We start from the raw sequence: 23038 nt of genomic DNA on the forward strand, positions 1-23038 counted from the left end.
TTTGAGATATTTGTTGTGAAACCAGCTGCACCTGTTCATAAATGGGGGAGTAGCACTGCCAGGAATGTAGCAGTGTAAATAATGATGGCAGTGGTTGTTCAGAGCTCCCATTCTGCTAAAATCAATATTAAATTGAGGAATATTAGAGTGATGCTGTGTCAGGGCTATCTAAATCAGAGGCCAGGCAGAATTAAGGGAATAAAAAGCAGTTCTGTTAGTTGGAGAGCCTGCAGGTACATTTAGGGCAGGGGCTACACCCAAAATGGACCAGGGGTCAGGGGTTTTTATACTTTTATAAGTTTGGTCCATTTGCACATTGGGGGTTATTCTGCCAATTCCAGCTGCAGGCAATGAAGTCATTGAGCCCAAGCTTGCTCCCCCCAAGTCCCTTTTGTTCCCATCTCTGGGCCCTGAGGCAGTGAGGTGTCCTTGATTGCCAGGCCTGGAGAGGAATTGTTGTGTCTGCCCAAAATGGGAAAGCTGCAGCTGGCACTGGGTGTGGGGTTTGGAGTTACGCACCAAAGAACTGCAGGAGTACAAATAAATTAAATATATAAAAGCTAAAACGCTAAGGTATCAGTTCCATGCTCTGAGGGGTCACTGAAGCTGCTCCCAGTGAACCCTTGCAGAGCAACCCCATTGGGCTGTCCTTGTTTTCCAGGTGCCATGAACCGCAGAATTCAGCGAGAAATAAATTTAGCTCCAGCCCAGCAGGAAGTTTCAGAGGCAGCAGCTTCTGCAAAGGGATTGTCAAGAACAATCTGCAAGGAGGCTGCTCCTGGCATATAGATTTTGAGCTGGAACAGTGCAGGGAAGGAAGTGCTCCGTGCCAGCTCTCAGCACCATATGCTTGCCCCTAATGTAATGCACAAAGAATATGGAGACAGCAGCTGCTCTGCAGGGAGGTGGCCACTTGTTAGGTTTTGAAACCCTTCTGAAGTGTCTGTTCCTTTTCTTTTCATGGGGATTTTTTTTTTCTCCCCCTTGCTTACGTATTTGCATTCAAAAGATGTTCCCTGAAAGGAATCTATTTTTAGGCTGTGGTAAGAACAGGGGAGTGTGATCTACTTTTTGTTGAAATAAAGGTGATTTTGGAAGGACTCTGATAGGTTTTTGTTTTGAGAAATGTGAGCAGGTTTTTATTTTCTTGATTTCCATTGGCATCAGGGCATGATGAAATTATATCTATAAATTAATTATTGTCTAGAATTGTCTGGCTTCGACGGAAAACTTTGTTTTACTTTGGGTTCCAGGAGTGTTCCAGTGGCCTGACCACATTCACATTTAATTCAATGACAATTTTCATTGAGTTCAGTGGCAAAGAGAAGCATAAATGAGGATTTAGATCTAAAATGAGAGGAGTTGGATTTAATGTGCCCAGAGGAATGGATCTTCCCTGGTACCCATCACTACCCAGGCACTGAATTTGGTTCCTCTGTTGCTTTGAGAAACCTGAATTTCCTGGCAGATTTCAGGAACTCTGTGCCTGCAATGCCAGGAACACAAAACTTATTTAAGTAAACAAAACTGGATTTTAAAAGGTATTTTTTGACTCCACTGAATTCCAGATACACCTCACTACGAGCACTTCCATTTTGAATTAGGGATTCTTAAATGAATTTGAGAATCCAGCGGGAAGTTACATCACAGTATAATGAGGTTACAGCAGGACAAGTTGTTATAGCAGGTAATAAAATTAATGTATCTCACTGGCATTTTTGCTGAATGTCAGTGTTTTACAGTGACCCTGGAGTGATGTTAAAATGTCACAGCAGCACCAGACTGACCCATATTAGTCAGTAAAAAATGATGGTTCACATAAAAGAAAGATGTTACAATCCTTTTTGGAAGGATAAATCTCTTTCAGACAGAGAGTTTTGGGTTATTCTGTGTTGTTCTTTGTAGCTGTTTCTCTCTGGAAAAAAAAAAAAGACATTAATCTACCTGTCACCAGGTATCAGTCTTCCTGCTGGTAGGGACATGATTCTTTTGGAAAAATTAATGTTTATTTGTTTACTGCAGTTCTAGGCCAGTCTGTGCTCTGTCTGACTTCCATTTTTTTAAACTAGCTGCAATTGGTGGTTTTCTGGGATAATTAATTGTTAATCCTCATTTAAAAGGCTCCCTTTTGGTGGCCGTACTTGTTGCATGAATTCAAATCCAGTAGGGTGGCTGATTTGCAGCTTTAATAATTTCCTTTGTGTGCCTTCATCCCAGTGATGGACAATGTAGGAAGTTCCATCTATTAGGAATCCCATTGCTGAAGTAAACTGGATTTTAAAGTGAAATTAAACATGGATTCTGAATACAGTCCTGCAGTCCTATTTTGCAAAATGTGAGGTAAATGTTAAACTCACATTGAAAATGATGACTTAGAGTCTTGGCTTGAGCCAAATCAAAATCTGTTTTCAGTGCAAATTAAAGCTGTGAGATGATTTCCTGGTTTTATTCCCATAAGGGCAGTGTAGCCATGGCTTAAGGAACACTTTTTAATTCTACTGAGCATAAGAAACTGCAAGTTATCATTAGTTTATAGTTCACACATTGGCCACTGGAAGTCTGGAGTCCTGGCAGAGGAATATTTTGTTTGGGGTGTACAACACTCCCAAGAAAGTTTGTAAATTAACTGTTTATTTCTGTTTTGAAAGGGAATTTAAAGTTCTCCTTGTCCTTCCTTCTCTCCTTCAGAAGGACTAAAAATTGGTAGAAGTTGCACAGTGTTCAACCTACTCCATTTTCTGTAACATACATAGAATTTATTTGTCGGAAGCAGCGGACTAAAGTAATTCTAGAAACAAGTACATTTAGATACAGGACTATTATTTCATAGTTTTTTTTTCACTGAGATTTGTTGTTATGGTTGGAAGGAGATTTATTTTTATATAAAAATGCCTGGCAGGAAAAAAAAGGAAAAGATAGAGCTTTCTTTAACTCACTTTTAAAGCTGTGAAAATCAGCAAATTCTAAGCAAGAGAGAAAAGGAAATCCTCTGTTCGTGACAAGTGAGAATTGCTTGGTTTTCAGCCTAAGGAAAGTTACTTCCTTTTTAATGGATTGCCCAACCATCACAAGCTGCCAATGGCTAATTTAAGAAAAAAGAAATGCAAGAGACCAAATGTGGCAAATATTGTCTAGAGAAAGGTTTCTCCTCGTGAGGAGATGCTTCAGGTCTGTTGGAGCTCCATGGAATTTTTACCTTGATTTCAAGAACTGGAAGACCCGTGGCTGCACAGCTCAGATGTTAAACTTAAGAATTGTGAGAGAAATGAGAGAAATTAATCTCCAATTTCTTTTCTCCTCTCTCCAGCCACCAGAAAAAGAGGGCGGGCTGCCTCGCCAGGTGGGCAACAAGACAGAGTGTGGGCTCCTGGGCTTTGTGCTGGATCTGAAGCAGGACTACGAGCCCGTGCGCAGCCTCATCCCCGAGGAGAAGCTCTACAAGGTTTACACCTTCAACTCCGTGAGGAAGTCCATGAGCACGGTCATCAAAATGCCCGATGGCAGCTTCCGCATGTACAGCAAGGGAGCCTCCGAGATTGTTCTCAAGAAGTGAGTGAAGGCCTCATTTTTTCCAAAATTCAAAGCATCCTGACACTAAAATGTGGAATTTCTGGTGTTTGGAGTTTGCTGCCTGCACCAGAAATGTGACACACCTTAGCAGCATGAGGCGCTACTATTGCTTTTTAATTTTTTAAAGTGTTTCTGGGAAATTGGTGTGTTTTTCTTACCAAAGAACTGGGTCTGCCTTTGGTAATTTATAAATGGATTCTTTATGTTCAACCCATTTGGAAAATAAGCACTTTTCAATTTCACACTAAGCTGCCAGCTCATTGATTATTGAGAAAATAATGCATGAAGGTCTCTTGGTGTCTGTGCAATAAATTACAAATTCTCTCTGATATTTCAGTAGTGAATCTTCTAGAAATTTACATTAGAAACTTAAAACCTGACATCAGAAGAGGAAAGTATTGACTGAAATGAGCTTATACAGGAAATACTTTGGCAGTCATGCACAAAGTCATGCACACTTGATGCCTTTTTGGAGCTACAGAAAAACAGACGCCAGACAGAATTAAGGGAATAAAAGCATATTTATTCCCTTAAAAGATAAATAAAAGAATATTTATTGAAGGGCCTTCAGGTACATTTAGGGCCGATGAAGCCCCCCAGGGCCTACACCCAAAATGGACAATGGCTCACAGGTTTTTATACTTTTGTAAGTTTGGTCCATTTGCACATTGGGGGTTAATCTGCCAATTCCAGCTGCAGGTAATGAAGTCATCGACCCCAAAAGTCCCTTTTGTTCCCATCTCTGGGCCCTGAGGCAGTGAGGTGTCCTTGATTGCCAGGCCTGGAGAGGAATTGTTGTGTCTGCCCAAAATGGGAAAGCTGCAGCTGGCACTGGGTGTGGGGTTTGGAGTTACACACTAAAGAACTGCAGGAGTGCAAATAGATGAAAAACATACAAACTAAAATCCCAAGGCATCGCACTCAGTTTTTATTCTCTTTTCCCTGCCCAAACCAGGTGTTCCAGGATCCTCAACGCCGCCGGGGAACCGCGCATCTTCAGGCCCCGCGACAGGGACGAGATGGTGAAGAAGGTGATTGAGCCCATGGCCTGTGATGGGCTGAGAACCATCTGTGTGGCCTTCAGAGACTTCCCCAGCAGCCCTGAGCCTGACTGGGACAACGAGAACGACATCTTATCCGACCTGACTTGCATCTGTGTCGTTGGCATTGAAGACCCAGTAAGGCCAGAGGTACATCCAATTTTTATCTTTTGTAAAACTGGACATAACCTGAATGGTTTCTTACAGGTTTTATCTCTTTTTTAAATTAGCTCTTTCAAAGAAGCTGAAAATTAGCTTTAGAAATGGGTTTTACTTGATAAAAAGCCAAATAATTAAGGTGATAAAATTCAACTCTATTTAAAAAAAGGAATACAGGGCTTTCTGCAGTGCCAGACTGAAATGATCAGCAGAGGTTTTGTAATGCTCCCACATGTTAAAGAATTTTCCTTTAAGCACTGTAGTGATGTACAACTCTGAAAGAAGGGAAGACAAGTGCAGTGATTAAAATTGTCATGATTATAATGACAGTTTCCAGAGAAACCGGAGTTTTTGCCATTTATTGTAATAGTTGTCACTTTACTTAAGATTGTACCTGGTGACTACTCAGGAAAACTTGTTTTTAATGTTGTATTTGAAGAAGGAAAGGCTGCAGTTGTCATGGATATCACATTTACAAGGCTTGTACAAATATATATACAACTTCAGAGTAAATCAGTAGTAAGTGTGCACATGGGAAACACACCCCTGCTTCTACACTTGTAAATTACATAAAAGGTTGAGTTAGAGAATTCTGATCTCTCTATTTGGTTCTTGATAATTAATGGAGAATTATTAATTTCATGCTAGGGTTTGAAAATGGTGACAGTAACTTTGGAACTGCTCAACACAACCCCAGGTACCAACTGCACGACTGTGCCTTGCCTCAGAATGGATTTTATTGGGTTTTTCTCCTCAATATGAAGGTTAAAATGAAAAGTAAATCTTGTGTAGGTGACAACTGGATGATAAACTCCTTATCTCCACAAAGAGCAGATAAACAGCATCCACTTTATCTGTCATCAGATGGTGTCCTGCTGCTAATCCATCTGTCCCCACGGCTGACATTGCAAGGCTTTCAAAATGTTGGAAAATGTCCTTTAGAAGTTCTGTCTGCAGTGCTCCTTTAATGCTCCAGCTCACATAGACGGATATTTTTCAGAAAATATTTTGCAGAAAATATAGATATTTTCAGAAATATTTTGTCAGTGGCCACTGGAACTGTGAATCAATCCTCTCCCCCTCCTAAATTAAATCATGATCCACGTTAGAAAACAGCTTTAAGTCAGGTTCCGTGTGGTGTGACAGACTGAGGGATTGGGGAGCAGTGGGATTTGCAGTTATTATGGAAAATAGCTGCAAACTCTCCTTTCATGTGGTTGTTAGGAGGGTGTTTTGTAAGAGAGCTGCTCTTATCTTGCAGGGAATAATTTTTTGGGAGCTTGAGGTAAAAGTGAATAATTCTGCTAAAAATAGAAGGCAAATCTGACTTCTATGTAAAGAATCAAAGAGATGAAGGCAGGAAAACATCTTATTTCTAAACAAACACTTGAATATTGTATTGAATTTCTTGTAGGTTAGCACCAGAACATGCAGGAATATTTCTATTTTAGTGCAAGTCACACAATAAAATATTTGCAATTTCAGGATTTTAGCAAATTTTGGACGTTTGGGACTTGGGTTTTTGTTTTTTTTCCACCTTGTTTCTTTTGACTGCTTCAGAGTGGCAATAACATCATGAAAATATTTAAACCAATATTTAAATTATTATTACTACTCTGCACATTATATACTTTAGGGGAAATAAATGAACCAATAAACCCTGAGCCAGGAGAAAAACATAAAGTTCAGAAAACTCTGTAAGTTTGGAATATCTGACTTGGTTGGAATATTGTAATGTGCATGTGTGAAATCCCCATTGCTGATGCAAATAGCAAGATGTTGAGCAGTTATAGGGAATATTTTGCCAGAATGAAATCTGCTCATTAAATTGACTCCCCACTGGAGCTTATGGATTTTCAAAGTGCTTTCTGCAGGGGGAAAAAAAGAACACAAAAATAAGAATTCTTACTAAAAGTGCTGTTTTATCAGTATTCTCAATATTCACTGGTGTCATGATTTATTTGGATGGAGGTGATAATTCAGGTAATTCTGATAAAATTGTCCCAGTCCTGGCAGCCTTTACCTTCCCTTCAGTTACATTCCTGTGTTTTCTGGGGAAGAATCAGGATTCTCCTTTTCCCTGTGGTGCTGTGGATCCTGTGGGACATGGCTCCTGTGCATCCAGGAATGATCCCATGTGGGAACACCAGCTGTTTTGGAGAAATCCTCCCTCCCTCCTGCTTCCAGGGATATTCTTGGGATACTCAGGGAGCTTTCTGGCACTCACATCTCCCTCATACACTAAAAAACCCAGTTTGAACTAGTTATTTACCACTGATGTCCAGCAAGCGTTGAGTTTTCTCTGGAATGCCCACCATGGACACCCGTGGATTTTCCATATCCCAGGTTAATTCAGACACCAGCAGCTGCTGGATTTAGCAAGCACTGAACTACTTGCTTGATATTTATATTTTGTGGGTGTGTTTTTTATTTTTCTTTGATAAATACACAGGAAGAGAACAAACAGAGTGATGCCCTTCTCCTGCAGAGATTCTCTGTTGATCCTGACACTCTTTCTGGCTTGATTTTAATGAGCCTGAACTGGCTCACACTGATCTGCCAGAAAACGCCTCCAGTCTGTTATTTCTGGGAGATGAACGTAAATCCCTTCCAAATATCTCCTATTTATTTGTCACCTGATTGGGAAAGATTTTCCTGCGTTGGATACTTGGTGCATGCGTGCTTGCATTGGAAATTTTGCTTTGCAGAGGGAAAATAAACCCCAAAAAATTGTGAAATGTGTACTTAAGCTCTGCAAAACTGATGGAAAATATCTGCTTCCTCTGCCCACTCAGTCTGCCAACACTCTTTCTCCCTTACAGCAATAAAAAAAATATGAACAATATTTTAACTGTAATTACTGTACACACTATTAAATCAGATACCACCCACCAGCTGTCCAGAAAATGACAGGAGAGGGAAACAGGATGATTTCTCCAGTTAGATGTGAGTTTGAGATGTGTTTGCAAGTGGGGCTGTCCTCCCCTGACCTTGTTCAATGGGACTGACCTTTCATGGGAATATCCTTTTTTTGCTGCTTGCACTGTAATTTATTTTTCTCCTTCACAGTCCATCCATTGGGCTGGTTTTCCAGATTTCTATCTAAATCTGTCCTGTCCTATGCATGAGGGTCACCACAGCTCCAAGTGGGTACCAAAAGCATTTCCAATTGACAAATGGGATTTAGGCAGGATTATGAATGTGGAAACAGGGGAGATCAGGGGTCATTTGCTTCAGGAACAGACTGGACCTGATCATTCATTCCCCTACAGAAACCTATTTCACATCACTACAAGGCTTCAGGTGGAAATGATTTTTCCAGGGTGTACAATTTGTGCAGAAAATATTCCCAGTTAGAGGTGAGGAAATAAGAAGATAAAGCTCTGTCGCTGAATTCTGCCCTTGATTTTGTGATCTGTATTGACAGAGCCCTACAAACAACATGTCTTGTGGACACAGGGTAGAGGGATTTTCCTGGGAATCCTGGGAAAATGCTGCTCTGGTCATCACTGAAGTGTTGGTTTAGGGAGGCATTTTGGAAAACGGGAACTCCACAAAATGCCTTTAATAAATATTCCCAAACCTGGTGTGAAATTATTCCCAGGTTGGGAGAACCATTACCTGTGGTGTGGTGGAGGAGTTTAGGGTTTTCAGTGCCTTCCTGGCCCCAGGAAATCCCTTTGAGCCCAAGGTTTGCTACACTGGTTCAGAGCAAGGATTGTCATAAATGATTTACACATACACACTCAGTGGTGTATGTGTAAAGTATTTGTAATAGATATATAATAATATCATATATATTATATTATATAATAAAACACATACTCACTGGTGTCTCCTACTTGTTGCTACAGAGGAAATGAAAATATCTAGAAATGCATAAAATTCCAGTGTAATTTTGGAGAAGGTTTTTCCTTTTTTCAGCATTTTCTGCACTAATGGATGAGATGAATCCACTCAAACTGGCATTGAGTTTCACAACACATGTATATCTCTGCTGGAGGTTGTGCACTGAATATAGACAGTAATATCTATTTTGATACCTTTTCCTAAATAGTTGTGTGGTTTTAAAACATTTTTTAATAATTGTGCATTGCCATCTTCTGAGTAGGGCAGTTCACTTCCCCATAGCTATGTGAAGGGCTTCAGCCTTCATGATGAATCCTGGGGGGCTCTAGACTCTTGTAGGTAAAAATGAAATTTAGAGAAGTGATGCTGTGCTGAAGAGTGACATCCAGGTGGTTCTGGACATGTTAAACACATTCCTTATTCTCCCACTTTAAATCATATTGCTGTTTTTCTCTTGAAGAAATAATGCTTTCATAAGAATAATGCAAAATAATGCAAAAATCTGACGAGACTGAATTAATTGGTTAGTGATATTTACTTAGAAATTATAATTAATTAGGATGTGGTTTAAGGGAACATAATTTTTTTTCCCTATCTGAAACTGAGCTAAAAACATGGAACCTTTCTATAACCTTCATTTACTGAAGTACTGTATTAAAACAGCTTTATTTAACTATTAGGAATCAATCTTTTCTTTTAATTCCTGATTTTATTTTTTTAAAATAAGATGTATATGTTGCCAAGTCAGAATGGAGCTCCCACATTAATCTCACAGTCTCTGTTATACCCTGACTATTTCTCTCTCCCTGATACATTTCCTGTGCAGCAGAAGTTTATCTCATGCATGAAAAGGCATTTGCAAAATAAGCTTCACTTTAATGATTTTGAAATATGTAAAATGTTAATTTTAAACTCCTGTATTTAGGAATTCCACCTGTTGATAAGCATGAATTAAGTAGTGCTAAATCACAAACACTTTTAAAATCTTGTTGAAAGGACGGTTTGGATCAGAAGTAAAGTAATTTTCTGTATAGAATGTTTATATTGTCCATATTTGCACGTGTTGAGTAGTTATGTTCAGCTTGCTAAAGGTCAAAAAAGCTGCAGAGCACTCATTTTTGTTCAAGCCAGGAGAAAGTTGAAGGAACTGATCTAAAAGATATTTTTTACTTCTTGATACAAGATTTACCTTGCTTGTGGAGTGACCACAACTCCAGAACAGTCAAGTAACAATATAATACATCTGATTCCTCTTCCTGCTTCAGGCATTCCTTAATTTTTCTGGATGGGAACACCTGCCTTGTATTTTATCTCTGATCCAGGAGTTTTCTTTGCCCTTGCCTTGTTTCTGTGATTCCTTGGAGGTGCCCCCAGAGCAGAGGCCAGGCAAGGTTCAGAGAATAAAGTGGGGATCTATGAAAGCCTTCAGCAGGCACAGCTTGGGCAGCCACAGCCTCCAGAGGCTGCAGCCAAGGTGGGCCATGGGCACGAGTTTGTCACACAATTATCAGTTTGGGTATTCACACATCAGGGGTTTATGCTCCAATTCCAGCTGCAGGGAATGCAGTCATTCACCCCCAGTGTGCTCCCCCTAACTCACTTTTGGTTGTACTTTTTGGGGCCTGAGGCAGTGAGGTGTCCTTGAGTTCCAGGCCCAGAGAGGAATTGTTGTATATCTTATAATGTGCACAATTTATTAGCATGGCAGCACCTGTGTGTAATCAATAATTTTATCTGACCAAAATGTGAAGACAGTTAACTAGCACTCTGTGTGGAGTTTAGAGTTACAGTACAGGATTTGAAAAATACAAAAGCTAAAGCCCTGAGGGGTCTCTGCAGGTGCCAGAAGCCATCCGGAAGTGCCAGCGAGCCGGGATCACCGTGCGCATGGTCACCGGGGACAACATCAACACTGCGCGTGCCATCGCCATCAAATGCGGCATCATCCACCCCGGAGAGGACTTCCTCTGCCTCGAGGGCAAGGAGTTCAACAGGAGGATCCGAAATGAGAAGGGAGAGGTAAACAAAACCCGGTGAAAACACCAAAATATTCTCCTGCGCTGGTGTGCGCCTTGTAAAGACCACTTGGAAACATTCCTGCTTTTTTCTCCCGCTAAATATTTATAATTCAAAACAGTGGTGAAATTCCAGTGTTTGCTCTTCCAGTATCCGTTTAGTACAGGCCTAATTCTGCAGTTTTTAGAACCACTGCACTGCTCCACAAGAAATCAAAACGAAGTCCATTAAGGCAGGAGTTTAAGGCAAGGAGGAGAAAGAATCTTGCAGGTTTATGGCAAGGAGGAGGAGGAACTCAACAGGAATTTTGCTCCTGAAATGCAATCTCTACTGAGAACCAGCTCCTCTCATTTTTTTAATTTATTCCACTTTCTCTAATGTACTCACAGCAATGATTTGCATTAAAAAATTCCATCCTTTGGAAGGTTTTTAACTCCTCATCAAAGATGGAGCTTGTGACCGTGTTCACAGGGGTTCTTGGATGACAGAAGAGATGAAGGATCTGACTCCATGTTTCAGACGGCTTGATTTATTATTTTATGATATATATTAAATTAAAACTATACTAAAAGAATAGAAGAAAAGGATTTCATCAGAAGGCTAGCTAAGAATAGAAAGGAAAGAATGATAAGAAAAGTTTGTGGCTTGGGCTCTGTGTCTAAGCTAGCTGGGCTGTGATTGGCCAATAATTAGAAACAACCACATGAGACCAATCACAGATCTACTTGTTGCATTCCACAGCAGCAGATAATCAATGTTTACATTTTGTTCCTGAGGCCTCTCAGCTTCTCAGGAGGAAAAATCTTAAAGAAAAAATTTTTCATGAAAAGATGTCTGCGACAGGAGCTCCCACACAGTTCCAAAAACTAAAAATCTATGCTGGCTCTCGAGTCCATCTTAAACGAGTGGACACAGTCATGTGCTCCCTGCATGGATGGGTGTAATCCTGGGAATGTTGGTAAATGCAACAAGCTTGGCTTTGCTCCTGTTGCTACACAAGAAAAGCTTGCCATTATTGGTGCTAAATGAAGGATTTGGGTTCTCCTGTGGAGTAGAACAACAAACTTGGGAACAGGTTTGATCAGCTTTGAGAAACTCCAGTATCCTTTATTTAGAGTGATGATTCTGGGTGGAATTACCCATAAAGATGATAGGAAAGGCTGGTTAGATATTGTGGAAAAATTTACCTGTGTTGGCCAGCAGTTGAGCCCTGTTAGTACTGGCCTTGTCTTCACTTGCAGCATGGAATTTTTCTGGAGAAAAGCTACAGGTTTGAGCAATGATGGGAATTTTCTGACACTATGACATAAAGTCTCCTTATCACAGGCTGGAGGTTTTACTGTTTGGTTTCTTTTTTTGTCTTTTCCCCCTGCAGATCGAGCAGGAGCGGATTGACAAAATCTGGCCAAAGCTCCGGGTGCTTGCTCGCTCTTCCCCCACGGACAAACACACTTTGGTGAAAGGTGGGTGCAAACTGCTTGTGGGGGGCTGGAAATCAATGAGAAAGGTGTTGAAGCACATTATCTGCTTTGATTTCACTGTTACAAATCCAGCTGAGTTATCATCTTTAACTGCACATCCCTACACCACACAAGGAAGTTTTCTTGTGCTCTTGTGTTTGTGTTCTACCTCAGCCTTGACATGGAAAATAATAGGAAACTCCTTGGCAGGAATAATAGAAATAGCAACAAGATGCCTGGCAAGTGTATTTAGGCAATCTCATATTTGCCTTGTGACTTTTAATTGGAATGAGACTTGAGCTGGGAGGGAAAATGTGCATTTGGAGGTCAGAAAGAAAATATTGCTGGGAAACAAGATATAAACAAGAAGGGATGTAGATTTTTTTTTGTCTTTGCCTGCACTGCTTTATGAGGGAAGCAAAAGCAATCTCATTCAGAGTGAATCCAGTCACTCCATGCATCTCTTCTCCCAGAATTGTCCTAAAGAGTATTCCAAGAGGAAAAAACCTATTCTTGTCACAGCAGCAAGGGATGGTGAGACTGGGAGCTGCCCAGTGGAGATGGGGATTTCAGCCAATTCCATTTTTCCTATGAGCTAATTAACTGTTTGATTTGCATTGGCTCCCTTTAGATTCCTGTATTTTTAGAGTCTGCCCTGTAGGAAGTGCCCCATACAAACTCCATTCTCTCCCCACACTGTCTGCAGGTGGAATGCTGCCATTAAAGATGGTTTGGTTTGCAGTTTCCTTCTTTCTTTTGAGGACTTGACATCTTATTCAGTTGACTTGGAGGCTCACACTTCATGGCTGGTGAAATCAGGCAGTTTCTGGGCAGGAATAACATCATTTTTGGCCATGCTCAGGTAGAAACCCTGTCAGCAGGTTGCTGTTTCCTGATGAGGAAAGAGCTGGAATATTTTGCTAAGGCCCTGGAAAGTCTGAAGAGCCCCTTTTAGCAATTCTTGGAGCAGCTAAGTTCAGGCTAAGATCCAGCTGATCACACACCTGTTTTCAGCTGTTGACTGCTCCAATATTAATCCACATTTAGGTAGGAAATCCTTTAGGTTTTGTTTCTGTGATTCCATACATGACTGATTGCAAAGGCATTTGAGCTTCATGCAAATTTTTAAAATGCCTAAATGACTTCTAGAGCAGATGTCTCATTGTGAATTTGAAGATTGGATCAGTTGGGTTCTTTGGGCTTGAGACAAGGTGAAAGTGGATGGTGCTGGATGGGGCACTGGATGGGGCAGATGGAGACAGAATGTACCATCTCCATCCCCCCCTTTTATATGTATATTTTATAATGTACACAATTTATTAGTATGGCAGTACCTATGTGTAATTAACAAATAATACACATTCCTTGGGGAGGTGTGCTCCAAAATGGTTTTCCAGAAGGGGTTTGCTCAGGATTGGAAAGGTTTGGAGGGCATTTTTATCTCCATGGGTCAGTGTTAAACCTGCCCAAGGTCAGCTGAATTCTCCTGAGCAGAGCATCTTAAACCCTGTGCTCCAGGATCCTGTTCTCAGAGAACAGCCCTTGTTCATCCCAGCAGCTGATTTGTTGCAGAAACACAACAATTTGTGTTTCATTAAGTGGATTAACCAAGTCCCTCAGGAGTGCTCGTCTGAATCATTCAGGATTTTCCCTCAAGAGGAGCAGGAAACCTTTGCCAGGGAAATTGAAATCAATAGAGAGCTGGAGAAAAAAAGGAACAGCAAATTGTTGATGGTTTGTAGCATAAGCACTTGGACAGCCCAAAAGATATTTACTCCTACTGAATGCCACGTGCAAGTACCACAATTAATGTTTCAAAGATGTGACAAGGTCGAGAGAGTAATTAAGTGTCTTAACAAAGTTCAAGAACGAGTCTGTGGAAATCATGATGGAATTTTTTGGCTGGTAATACTCCAAGGGCCATTAAAAGTTACAAGAAACTATTTAAATGTTCACTAGTTTTGGGCCTCTTATTAAAATGTTATGTTTTTTCTCAGACACTTGAGGGATTGAGAGGATTTTCTCCCCTTTGATGTACTCTATCTGCTCTAGGCTAAAAACACACATCAGAAAATAAACTTTTTTTATATTTAATTTTTAATGACATACAGCTGCTGGAGGGAATCTTTTTTCCCCTTAACATAGCACAATCCCACCCAGCAAAGGATCATTTTTATTTTTCACTTTTGTTTTCAGTGCTGCTCAGGGACCAGAGAAAGGCATGGTTCAGCATTTCAGCCTGGGCAGACACTTGCAGTCAAACATTTATGGCTTTGAAGTAGAGGTAGATTGGAAAAACACCCATCAGAATGGTTTATCCTCACAAAGCCCTTCAGTGAAACCAAAATCTCAGTCCCACTGAAATACAATTTGGGATGGGTTTTAAGACATCTTTTCATATTTTAAAAATTTCATATTTCATATTATTATTTGTCAAATTAAAAAATCCATATTTTAAACTCTATTTCCAAATATAACAAGTAAAATTACATATCGTTTATACTGATGTAAGGTTACAGTGCTATTGCTGAAATAATTCAAAATTGTCAGTTTATCTTTTAAAAACACTGCAGGAAACAATTGTTTAACACTGATGGGAAATATCATCAGAAGAAAAGATCAAAGAAATACTCAGTTAACCAATTAAACAAGTGGTACCTTCCAAAATATTTAAATTAGACTGGAATTTTTTTTTTTTGGTGATATTAAAAACAGCTATTCTCATGCAGGGCTAATTTGTTATCAAACAGAAAGGGAACTTTAAGAAAAAAAGATTTTTAGTAATTACCCTTAATTACTCAAATATTTAAACTATAATTTCATGGCATGGTAGTATGTTCATAACCTCATTAATGTGGAAAGCTGTGAGATGGGTACAATAATCAAAATAAAGAAAATGGTATTAATTGATATCCTGAACTTTGTGGAGGAATTTTCAGTTAATTCCCAATGCTGTCTGTAATGTCATATAGAACATTTTTACATAAAAAACCTTTAAACTTCTATCCAGGTAGGTACCCAAGCATGTAACTGAAATAGATTTGAGCTTTCTCCTTCAGACAGATTTTGCAAATTCTTGTTACGTTAACAGGGAGCTTCCAGAAGTTTGAAAATATTAAAAACTAACCTGAAGAGGACGTGTTTATGAAAATACATGGCTGTACCTCTGTTTAGCTTGTCAAAGAAACACAAATCTGTGTGATCCTGAGGGAGGATCAGCTTTCCTGCCTCTCTAACCCTGAACTGGGCTTCAGCTCTGAAATCCTCAGCTGCAGCTGAATTTTCCTGCCTCTTTTAAGCAGTTGAGACAGAAAGAAATCTCTAAAACAGGATTTTTTTTTTTTTCTCCCAGGAGATGTAACTCTAAGGGTGACGAGCAAGGATTGGTTAAATAGAGCAGCACTTGTCCTGTGACAAAGGGAGAACCTGTCTGTGATGGGTCTGAGCTGAGCCATGGGTGCAGAAGAGACATTGTTCTTTGAAATTCCCTGAGTTATTATCCTGAGTGGATTTGATTTAATGCTTGCTTAGTGTTAGATGGGAGGAAGGTGGGAGATGTAGGATATATTTCAGTTTTGTATCTTGTATTTTGTGCTTTTTACAGCAGGCTTAGGCATTTAGAGCCCTTCTTGACAGCTCTGCATGATTGTTTTAAATCTGATCTTTGCCCTCATCTGACACAAGCTGCTTGCTCTGAGAAACTTGTGTCTTATGCAAGCCACAGGACAAATTCCCGTCCAAATTTCCTGCCCAAATTCCTGCCACATCAGCGGGATCCCTGTGTGGAGCACACTGTCATGTTCTGCTCGAGGTGTGCTCCTGGGGCTGTTGAATGAAATTCTTTCTGACAGGAGAAAGTCATGGCCAAACAGCTCAACAGAGGGAAGAGGCCAGTGAAAGAGCAAAGGCTGTTTTGGCAGGAAGCTTTGCTGAGAGTGGAAGAATTCCCTGTGAAAACCTGCTTTTATTAAAATTCTGTATGTAAGCATTCAGCTGGAGTAAAGCTGTATAGTTGGAAAAAATTTCCTGGTTGTTAGACATGATTGATTATTACTGGAGCTTCTTTTCAGCCACTTGGACTGAGTGCAAAGGCCAGGGAATGTTCTCTTTACTGGCAGCCTGTCAGCTCATGCCCTCAGTCACATTTTTCCCTGATCACATCAGAGATTAATCCCCACAGCTCAGAGGGAGAGCCCTTCCTGGGCATCCTTCTTCTCTTTGCTCTCCTCACACTGTGAATTTTATCTGTGCACATTTCTCAGTACTGAAGAGAATTCTTCAGGTGAAACCTTATCACAGCCATTGACAGAATATTAAAAACAAAACTTAATGTGTTTGGAGGGAGGCATGTGCTGGGAAGAAGGCAAACATTCAGCAATGGGAGGAGGAAGAGAGAGGAGGAAGAGATTAAAAAGAGAAGGCAGAAGTCAGGGAATGTTGGCAGAGCTGTGATAAATCCTCTGAATCCCAAATAATCGTGGCTGCTCCATTTTAGAAATTTGTCTGATGTACAGATGGTTGTTTTGCAAAGTCCTTCTCTCCTCCATGGGTAGCACTGAAATCCATCCCCAGAATTCCACATCTTTCCTGTGGGCACTGTGGGGAAGGTCTGGGGCTCAGGTGCTGTTGGCACCTGAGACCTTTTCACGTCTGGATTTCCATGGCTGCATTCAGCTCTGTGCTCTGGGCTCATCCTGGCTGCACAGTTTGGATTTTGGCATAAAAATGTCTCCTAAACCTTGTGAATGAGTTGGCAGCACCCAGGAGTTGGCTGATGGAGGGCAGTTGGTGGCACAGTCATCAGCACAGTCACTATTTATATCCATTTATCTCTATTAGGAGATCATTTGTTTGAGCCTCTTCAACTTCATTTGGGTTGTGCTCCCACTTGGAGCCCAGTTGTGAGCAGATACTATCGACCTCTTTGGAGCAGTTAATACCTTAATGAGCCAGAGATTTTAATGACTTTTTTTTTTTTCCAGAAGCTTAAACTATTAATTTAACATCAAAGGATGTGTTAATAACAAGACAAAGTAAATGCTTTTAACAGTAGTGACAGATGATGTTCCTGTTTATTTAGTAATACCAAAGGCAGATCACCCCAACAAACTGAAGGCTCTAATTGTGAGATCTTATCAGAGTAATTGCCATTTTTTGAAATCATACTACCAGTGGAAAGTGAATAGGGCTTTTTTTTCTCATTTTCATAACTCTGACAAATACAGGGCACTAACTGCTTGCACAGAGCACTGCAATCTTCTGGTGCCTGATAAGCCTGAACCTTGCCAAGAGGCAGCTATTGCTCTGTAATCTGCAATTTCCTATTTCTCCTTGGTTATCTGATATGGAAGGGAATTTTTTTTCAGAGCAGAGTGAAAGCTTTTCACACTGGGTAGGTTTGGATAATTGTTTTTGAAGGTAATGACTTTGTGCAAAATGTGTTAGCAAAAGGAATTCTGTCATTTTCCTCCCCTGAGTTATCAATATGGAAAGGTGTTCTTGTATCCTACACAACAATCTTGTGTTCTGGAGTTGTGCTCAAATGTACCCTGACATGGAAATAGAAACAAGAATCGTGAATGATCTTCTTCCTATAAAAACCTAGGCTGCTTCTGTAACCTCTGAAAAATTCTTCATTATTTTCCTGACTTTCATGATCTGCATAAGTGGAAAATAATTCCCTGCAGCCTTGTTGTGTGAAAAACTTGATTCGCCAAGTGAAAAGTGGTTTTTATTTCTCTCAAATGATCTCAAAATGAAAGTAATAAATTATTTTACTCTATCTATTTATTAAAATGCTTGGTTCCACAATTTAAAGAATTAGTTGTATCTCCTTAATCATTGTTTGGCAAAATTGAACATGGCTGCTAAAATTCTCCAGCTACATAAAATTCATCAATGGCTTTTGTTATCTCTAGGTTAAGAAGGCCTCTTAGTAAAGCTGATATTACAGCTGGGTCCCAGTTTAGGAGAGCCCTAAACATGAACTTAAGGTTTTGGCAAATCCTTTCCATCGATGTTTGATCAGTGCTGGGCTGTGACACAAAACTTTAAATAGCAGGAATCTGCCAGAAGGACATAATGAGCTGCTCTCATTGCCTTTGAAGCCTGAGCAGGTTGTGTTGATGTGTTGATGATACAGGATCAGAACTTTCCATGTAAATCCTAATGGGGATGTTTAGTAGTGGATGGTGGTGATGCTACAGCTTTCATCATTATTTTCCTTAAAGATCTGCCTTTTTAATCTCTGTAAAACTGTGTGGTGTTATCCAATCTGTATTATACAGACCCTGCTTTTTTACAGGGATGTTTTATCTTGCTAATTATTGCCCATAAATGTCTGTAAACACACACCCATACATACATTTTTTGCAGGTATTATTGACAGCACACAGGTGGAACAGAGGCAGGTGGTAGCTGTGACTGGGGATGGAACCAACGATGGACCAGCACTTAAAAAAGCTGATGTTGGCTTTGCAATGGTATAATCTTGATGTTTGTGCCATTATGAATTTGCTGTAAGGGCTTTTCCATTAATTGAATGTGAAGTTGCTTAGTTATAAGCACTATAAGTTACATAAGCTGCAAGTAATAACTTGTCAGTGAAGGAATATATTGGTGGGAATGAGTTATGTTGACTCAGAATCCTTTAATTCACTTGGATTCACTGGCATTGTTTTGATACTTCTTCAGGATTTTGTCTAATTAATTATTGGCTTTATGCAGAATCCTGTGCCCATACAGAAAAAAGAATTTTTCTTCACAATACTGGAGTTCTCTTTTGCTGTGGTAAAATCCACCATAATTGGAAAGGTGTCCTCCATGCGTACTCTGACTGTGTATAAAGACACATAATTCTCATTTTTGTTACTAATTCTGTTCATGGATAATAAAAAACCATCATCAATGACAAAAATACCTCAGATAATCAGCAGTCTTTAAGCTGATAAAACACCCAGAGCCATCACCACATGAATTCTCTGCTCTCTGTCAATTCCCTTTTTGCGGCCTAACTCAACACATCAAAACCAGGCCGAATTAACGAAATTCCAGGAAATATAAAAACCTCTGGGCTTTGACTATGGAGATTTGTGCTGTCCAGCAGGGAATCTCATTCCCAACCCCTCTCCCCAGGGCATCGCAGGCACGGACGTGGCCAAGGAGGCCTCAGACATCATCCTGACGGACGACAACTTCAGCAGCATCGTCAAGGCCGTCATGTGGGGCCGCAACGTCTACGACAGCATCTCCAAGTTCCTGCAGTTCCAGCTCACCGTCAACATCGTGGCCGTCATCGTGGCCTTCACTGGAGCCTGCATCACCCAGGTGAGCAAATCCTGCTGGGATCCTGCTGAAATCTTGCTGAAATCCTGCTGCGATCTCGCCACAATCCCACCACGATCCGCGCTTCCAGTGGATGGGGCCTTGCATTTGATTCTTGCTTGGTACACAGCACTTGATGCCTTTTCCTTGGTGCTAAAATTAAGAGCTAGGCATGGTTAAGGGTTAAAGGGGTTTTACCTTGGTATTTAGTAAGGATTTTTGTGATATAACACTTCACTAAGGTGGAGCATGCCGAAATGCGTACGCACGTGTGCGATTTTATACACCTTGTATATATAACAAAAATGCCCCAATGAGATGTTTGAATGAATAGTGTGATATCTTTTTATCTTGAAGTATTTTTCCCTGAATGAGCTTAATCTTAGTTTACGGGATGTATTTGAGAGGAGACCTTGGTTTCTCAAGATAGCGTAGGGCTTTCTGGCCTCTGTCTGTGAGGCCTGTAGGATGTTTGGGTTTCTGGCCTAATAGAATACCAGGACTATGCTAAGTTATCAGACTGGAGGAATTACAGGTACTATGAGGATGCCTTTTCCTTGGTCCTAAAATGAAGAACTAGGCATGGTTAAGGGTTAAAGGGTTTTTACCTTGGTATTTAATAAGCATTTTTGTGGTGTAACACCTCATCATGGTGGGGGACACTGAAATGGGTGCACACGATAGATTGTGTGTGCAATTTTATAGACTTTGCAAATTAGCATATCTAGCAAAGAGATGAGATGTTTGAATAAATAGTGTGGTATCTTTTTATCTTGAAGTATTTTTCCCTGAATGAGCTTAATCTTAGTTTATGGGATGTATTTGAGAGGAGACCTTGGTTTCTCAAGGGGGCTTAGGGCTTTCTGGCCTCTGTCTGTGAGGCCTTTAGGATGTTTGGCTTTCTGGCATAATAGAATATCAGGACTATGCTAAGTTATCAGACTTGAGGAATTACAAGTATGCATGCTAAGGGCACTGAGAATACATAAAAGATATAAAAAAGAAAAGACAATAAATTGTTGTGGCATCAAAACCTTTGGAAATTCTCCTGAGCATTCCAAGAATCAGGCTGCTGAGGGTTAAAGAGCTGCTGACGTCAGGCTGGATTAATTCCTTTTTTTTCCCAAAGGAACTCACTTTTAGGAGCTTTTGTGCCTCCCTCAATGTTGCCATCCCTGAGCCTGTGGTGGTCAAAACACCATGGTTTGGGAAAGGAGCAGGTTATGTGAATGTTTTCCTCTCAGAATACCTCACCAAAGAATACATATTTTTAAATGCATTGTGGAATGAGGTTATTTTCAAGACAGCAGTGCTGACCCATGGAAGTAACCCCAATCTTTTTGACTGATAAAATTATTTTGTTGCTTTCAGGCAGTTATTTTTAATTCCAGATGCAGATGACAAACCAATTAAATGACACATAGAGTTGGACTTAGACCTCTCTTTCTTGCACTCCATTAATCCTTCATTGCAATCCTGGTGCAAATGCAACTTATCCAAGTCATTTGCAAGAAGCATATCTCAAAGCAAGCATCTTTTTTTTCTCAAATTATAAGTTTTTGGGCAAAAGGAAAAAATTGCGCTTTTTTTTCCCTCTAGAGAGTAAACAGGATATATGCAGTACAGCGTAAGGTTTTTGTTTAAATGAGAAAATAACAAAATGTGGTTTTTAGTGCTATCAGTCCCTAAAATAATGTATATTTTGGATGCTGCAGACAGGTGCTGTCACAAAGTGCCTCCCTGGATTGGGATGCACTGTGAGAAAGCTGATGCTTCCCTCCTGGTGCATCACCCAGATGCCCATACCTGTTTCAGCAGGTACATTTCAGCCCAGGCACACCTGAGCAAAGCAATGAATAAATCATCATCTCTGCTCCAGGCTAAACTTACATTGGAATCATGGAATTGATCCTTGCAACCAGAAACCCAGGTACTTTAACAAACCCATGAGGTCAAACTTCTCCTGTGCCCTGGCTGACATTCAGAGGCCTTGGAGGTCCCTTCTTGTCACCACTGAGCCTCTGCTGAGGGACAAAATTTGTGGTGTTGCAGCAAAGTAGGATGCGTTTCCCTTTGGAAATATTTCCCAGCATATTGAGGAAATGTCCAGCTGTGAAATGATTGTGGCTGGTAACACAGGAATGAGGACGGAAACTCTGGGAGGTTTTTACACGTGGGGCAAACCCAGCCAGAACAAGGTGGTGACAGCAGCACCATCGCTGGAACTGATTTTATTGACAATCAGTGTCTGACTAGAAACATCTGTTTAAGGTGAAATTTCTTGATCAACGCTCAGCAATTCTTCAATTTTTTGTGGAAGCACAAAGGCAAACTCATTCTATTTGTTAACCAAATAATTTTTTATCCCTGAGGAGGTTAAACGTTGCTAGATCAGTGCAAGGACCATTTTAAATCAAGTTAAGTGGATGTGAAGTACAAGATCAGTACAAGCATAACCCCCTTTTTAATTCTGGAGCTTTTTTCTTCCTTTGAATCATTCCTTTGGCTTCTAGAAGGATTTGTATCAGGCCCAGTGCATTTCTCTTGCCCCTGAGGTCTGTGAGACCATCCCTGGGCCTGTTGTCCCTGCTCACAGCTTTTAGTAGACACCTGGAACTCCTGGGTTGCTTTGCAGACTCTTGTGCAATTCCTTAATTTGGCAGTAAAGGTGCAAACCCAAGGGAAAGGTTTGGGGGAAGCTGAAGGAGAGATGGAAGCAGAAAGGCAGCAGGTCTGTCCTTTGCCACTGTTTACACTCAGTGTGAATAATCTCCAGCTGCTCCCGGTTCTGTCTCATTCAAGAAGGATTTTGCCTCACAAATGCACATTATTGTGTTCGGCTTTGACTCCAGCCAGCCAAAGGACATTCTGTTTGGCTTGAAAGCTTTGCTAAAAATTGCACTTGGGAACATGCTGTACCCTCTGGTTGCTATGAAAATAGCTCCAGCACAAAGTGCAGGACTCTCCCAAAAAAATCCTGCTACAACAGTCTAGGAGCACACATGTACATCCAAGTCTGCAGAACTGTGCACAGGTCTGAATGAAAGATTTTGACTGAAATGTTTCAATCCTTAACAAAAAAGCAAGCAAACAAACAGAGCTTAAATCTATCTTTTCCAAAAGGCAGCACAACTAACTGTGACCTTCAAAATGAACACAAAGAAAATCTTCACTGGACTGAGTTTTCCTTTGATTTAGGTGGTCAGTTTGTCTTTCTCTGACACACAGAATATAATTTCAGTCCATCATTAGGATTCAGGTTAATGAACATTACACAGGCTGTTCTTTTGGTGACATTTCATATCTAGAATGAGAAAAATTCTCTGTAGGTAATAACATTTATTCTGTTCTTCCTCATGCCACCTCTCAAGCAATCTGTTCTGCAGTTTGGGACCAGCACACTCACCTACTCTTTTTGGTTTGTGCCTAAAGGAAGTACAGAGATAATAAAATCTTTGCTTGGACTAATCTTTTTTTAATACTTGGCTTGTGCTTTGCAGCATAATGGGCTTAATTTTATTCAGTCTTGATCCTGCACTTGCTCTGATGTACATGTAAATATGAGGATGTGGTCATCTCCCTGCAGAACTCCAAGTGAAAGCACTGCAATTCTGCATTAAT

At 40.4% G+C, this 23038-nt stretch overlaps 1 protein-coding gene across 4 annotated transcripts in view; it reads left to right on the forward strand.

Moving 5' to 3' along the window:
• ATP2B2 (ATPase plasma membrane Ca2+ transporting 2) overlaps nucleotides 1–23038 on the forward strand; it is a 407196-nt gene that overhangs the window by 349278 nt on the left and 34880 nt on the right. For all 4 annotated transcript variants that reach the window (XM_058031893.1, XM_058031891.1, XM_058031890.1 and 1 more), the window contains 6 exons: nucleotides 3308–3549; nucleotides 4526–4760; nucleotides 10458–10637; nucleotides 12010–12097; nucleotides 18470–18576; nucleotides 19229–19420. In XM_058031893.1, coding sequence (XP_057887876.1) covers nucleotides 3308–3549; nucleotides 4526–4760; nucleotides 10458–10637; nucleotides 12010–12097; nucleotides 18470–18576; nucleotides 19229–19420 — 1044 coding nt within the window. The remainder of the gene's footprint in view (nucleotides 1–3307; nucleotides 3550–4525; nucleotides 4761–10457; nucleotides 10638–12009; nucleotides 12098–18469; nucleotides 18577–19228; nucleotides 19421–23038) is intronic.

This window comes from Melospiza georgiana, chromosome 11 (assembly GCF_028018845.1).
Source record: "Melospiza georgiana isolate bMelGeo1 chromosome 11, bMelGeo1.pri, whole genome shotgun sequence".
NCBI lineage: Eukaryota > Metazoa > Chordata > Aves > Passeriformes > Passerellidae > Melospiza > Melospiza georgiana.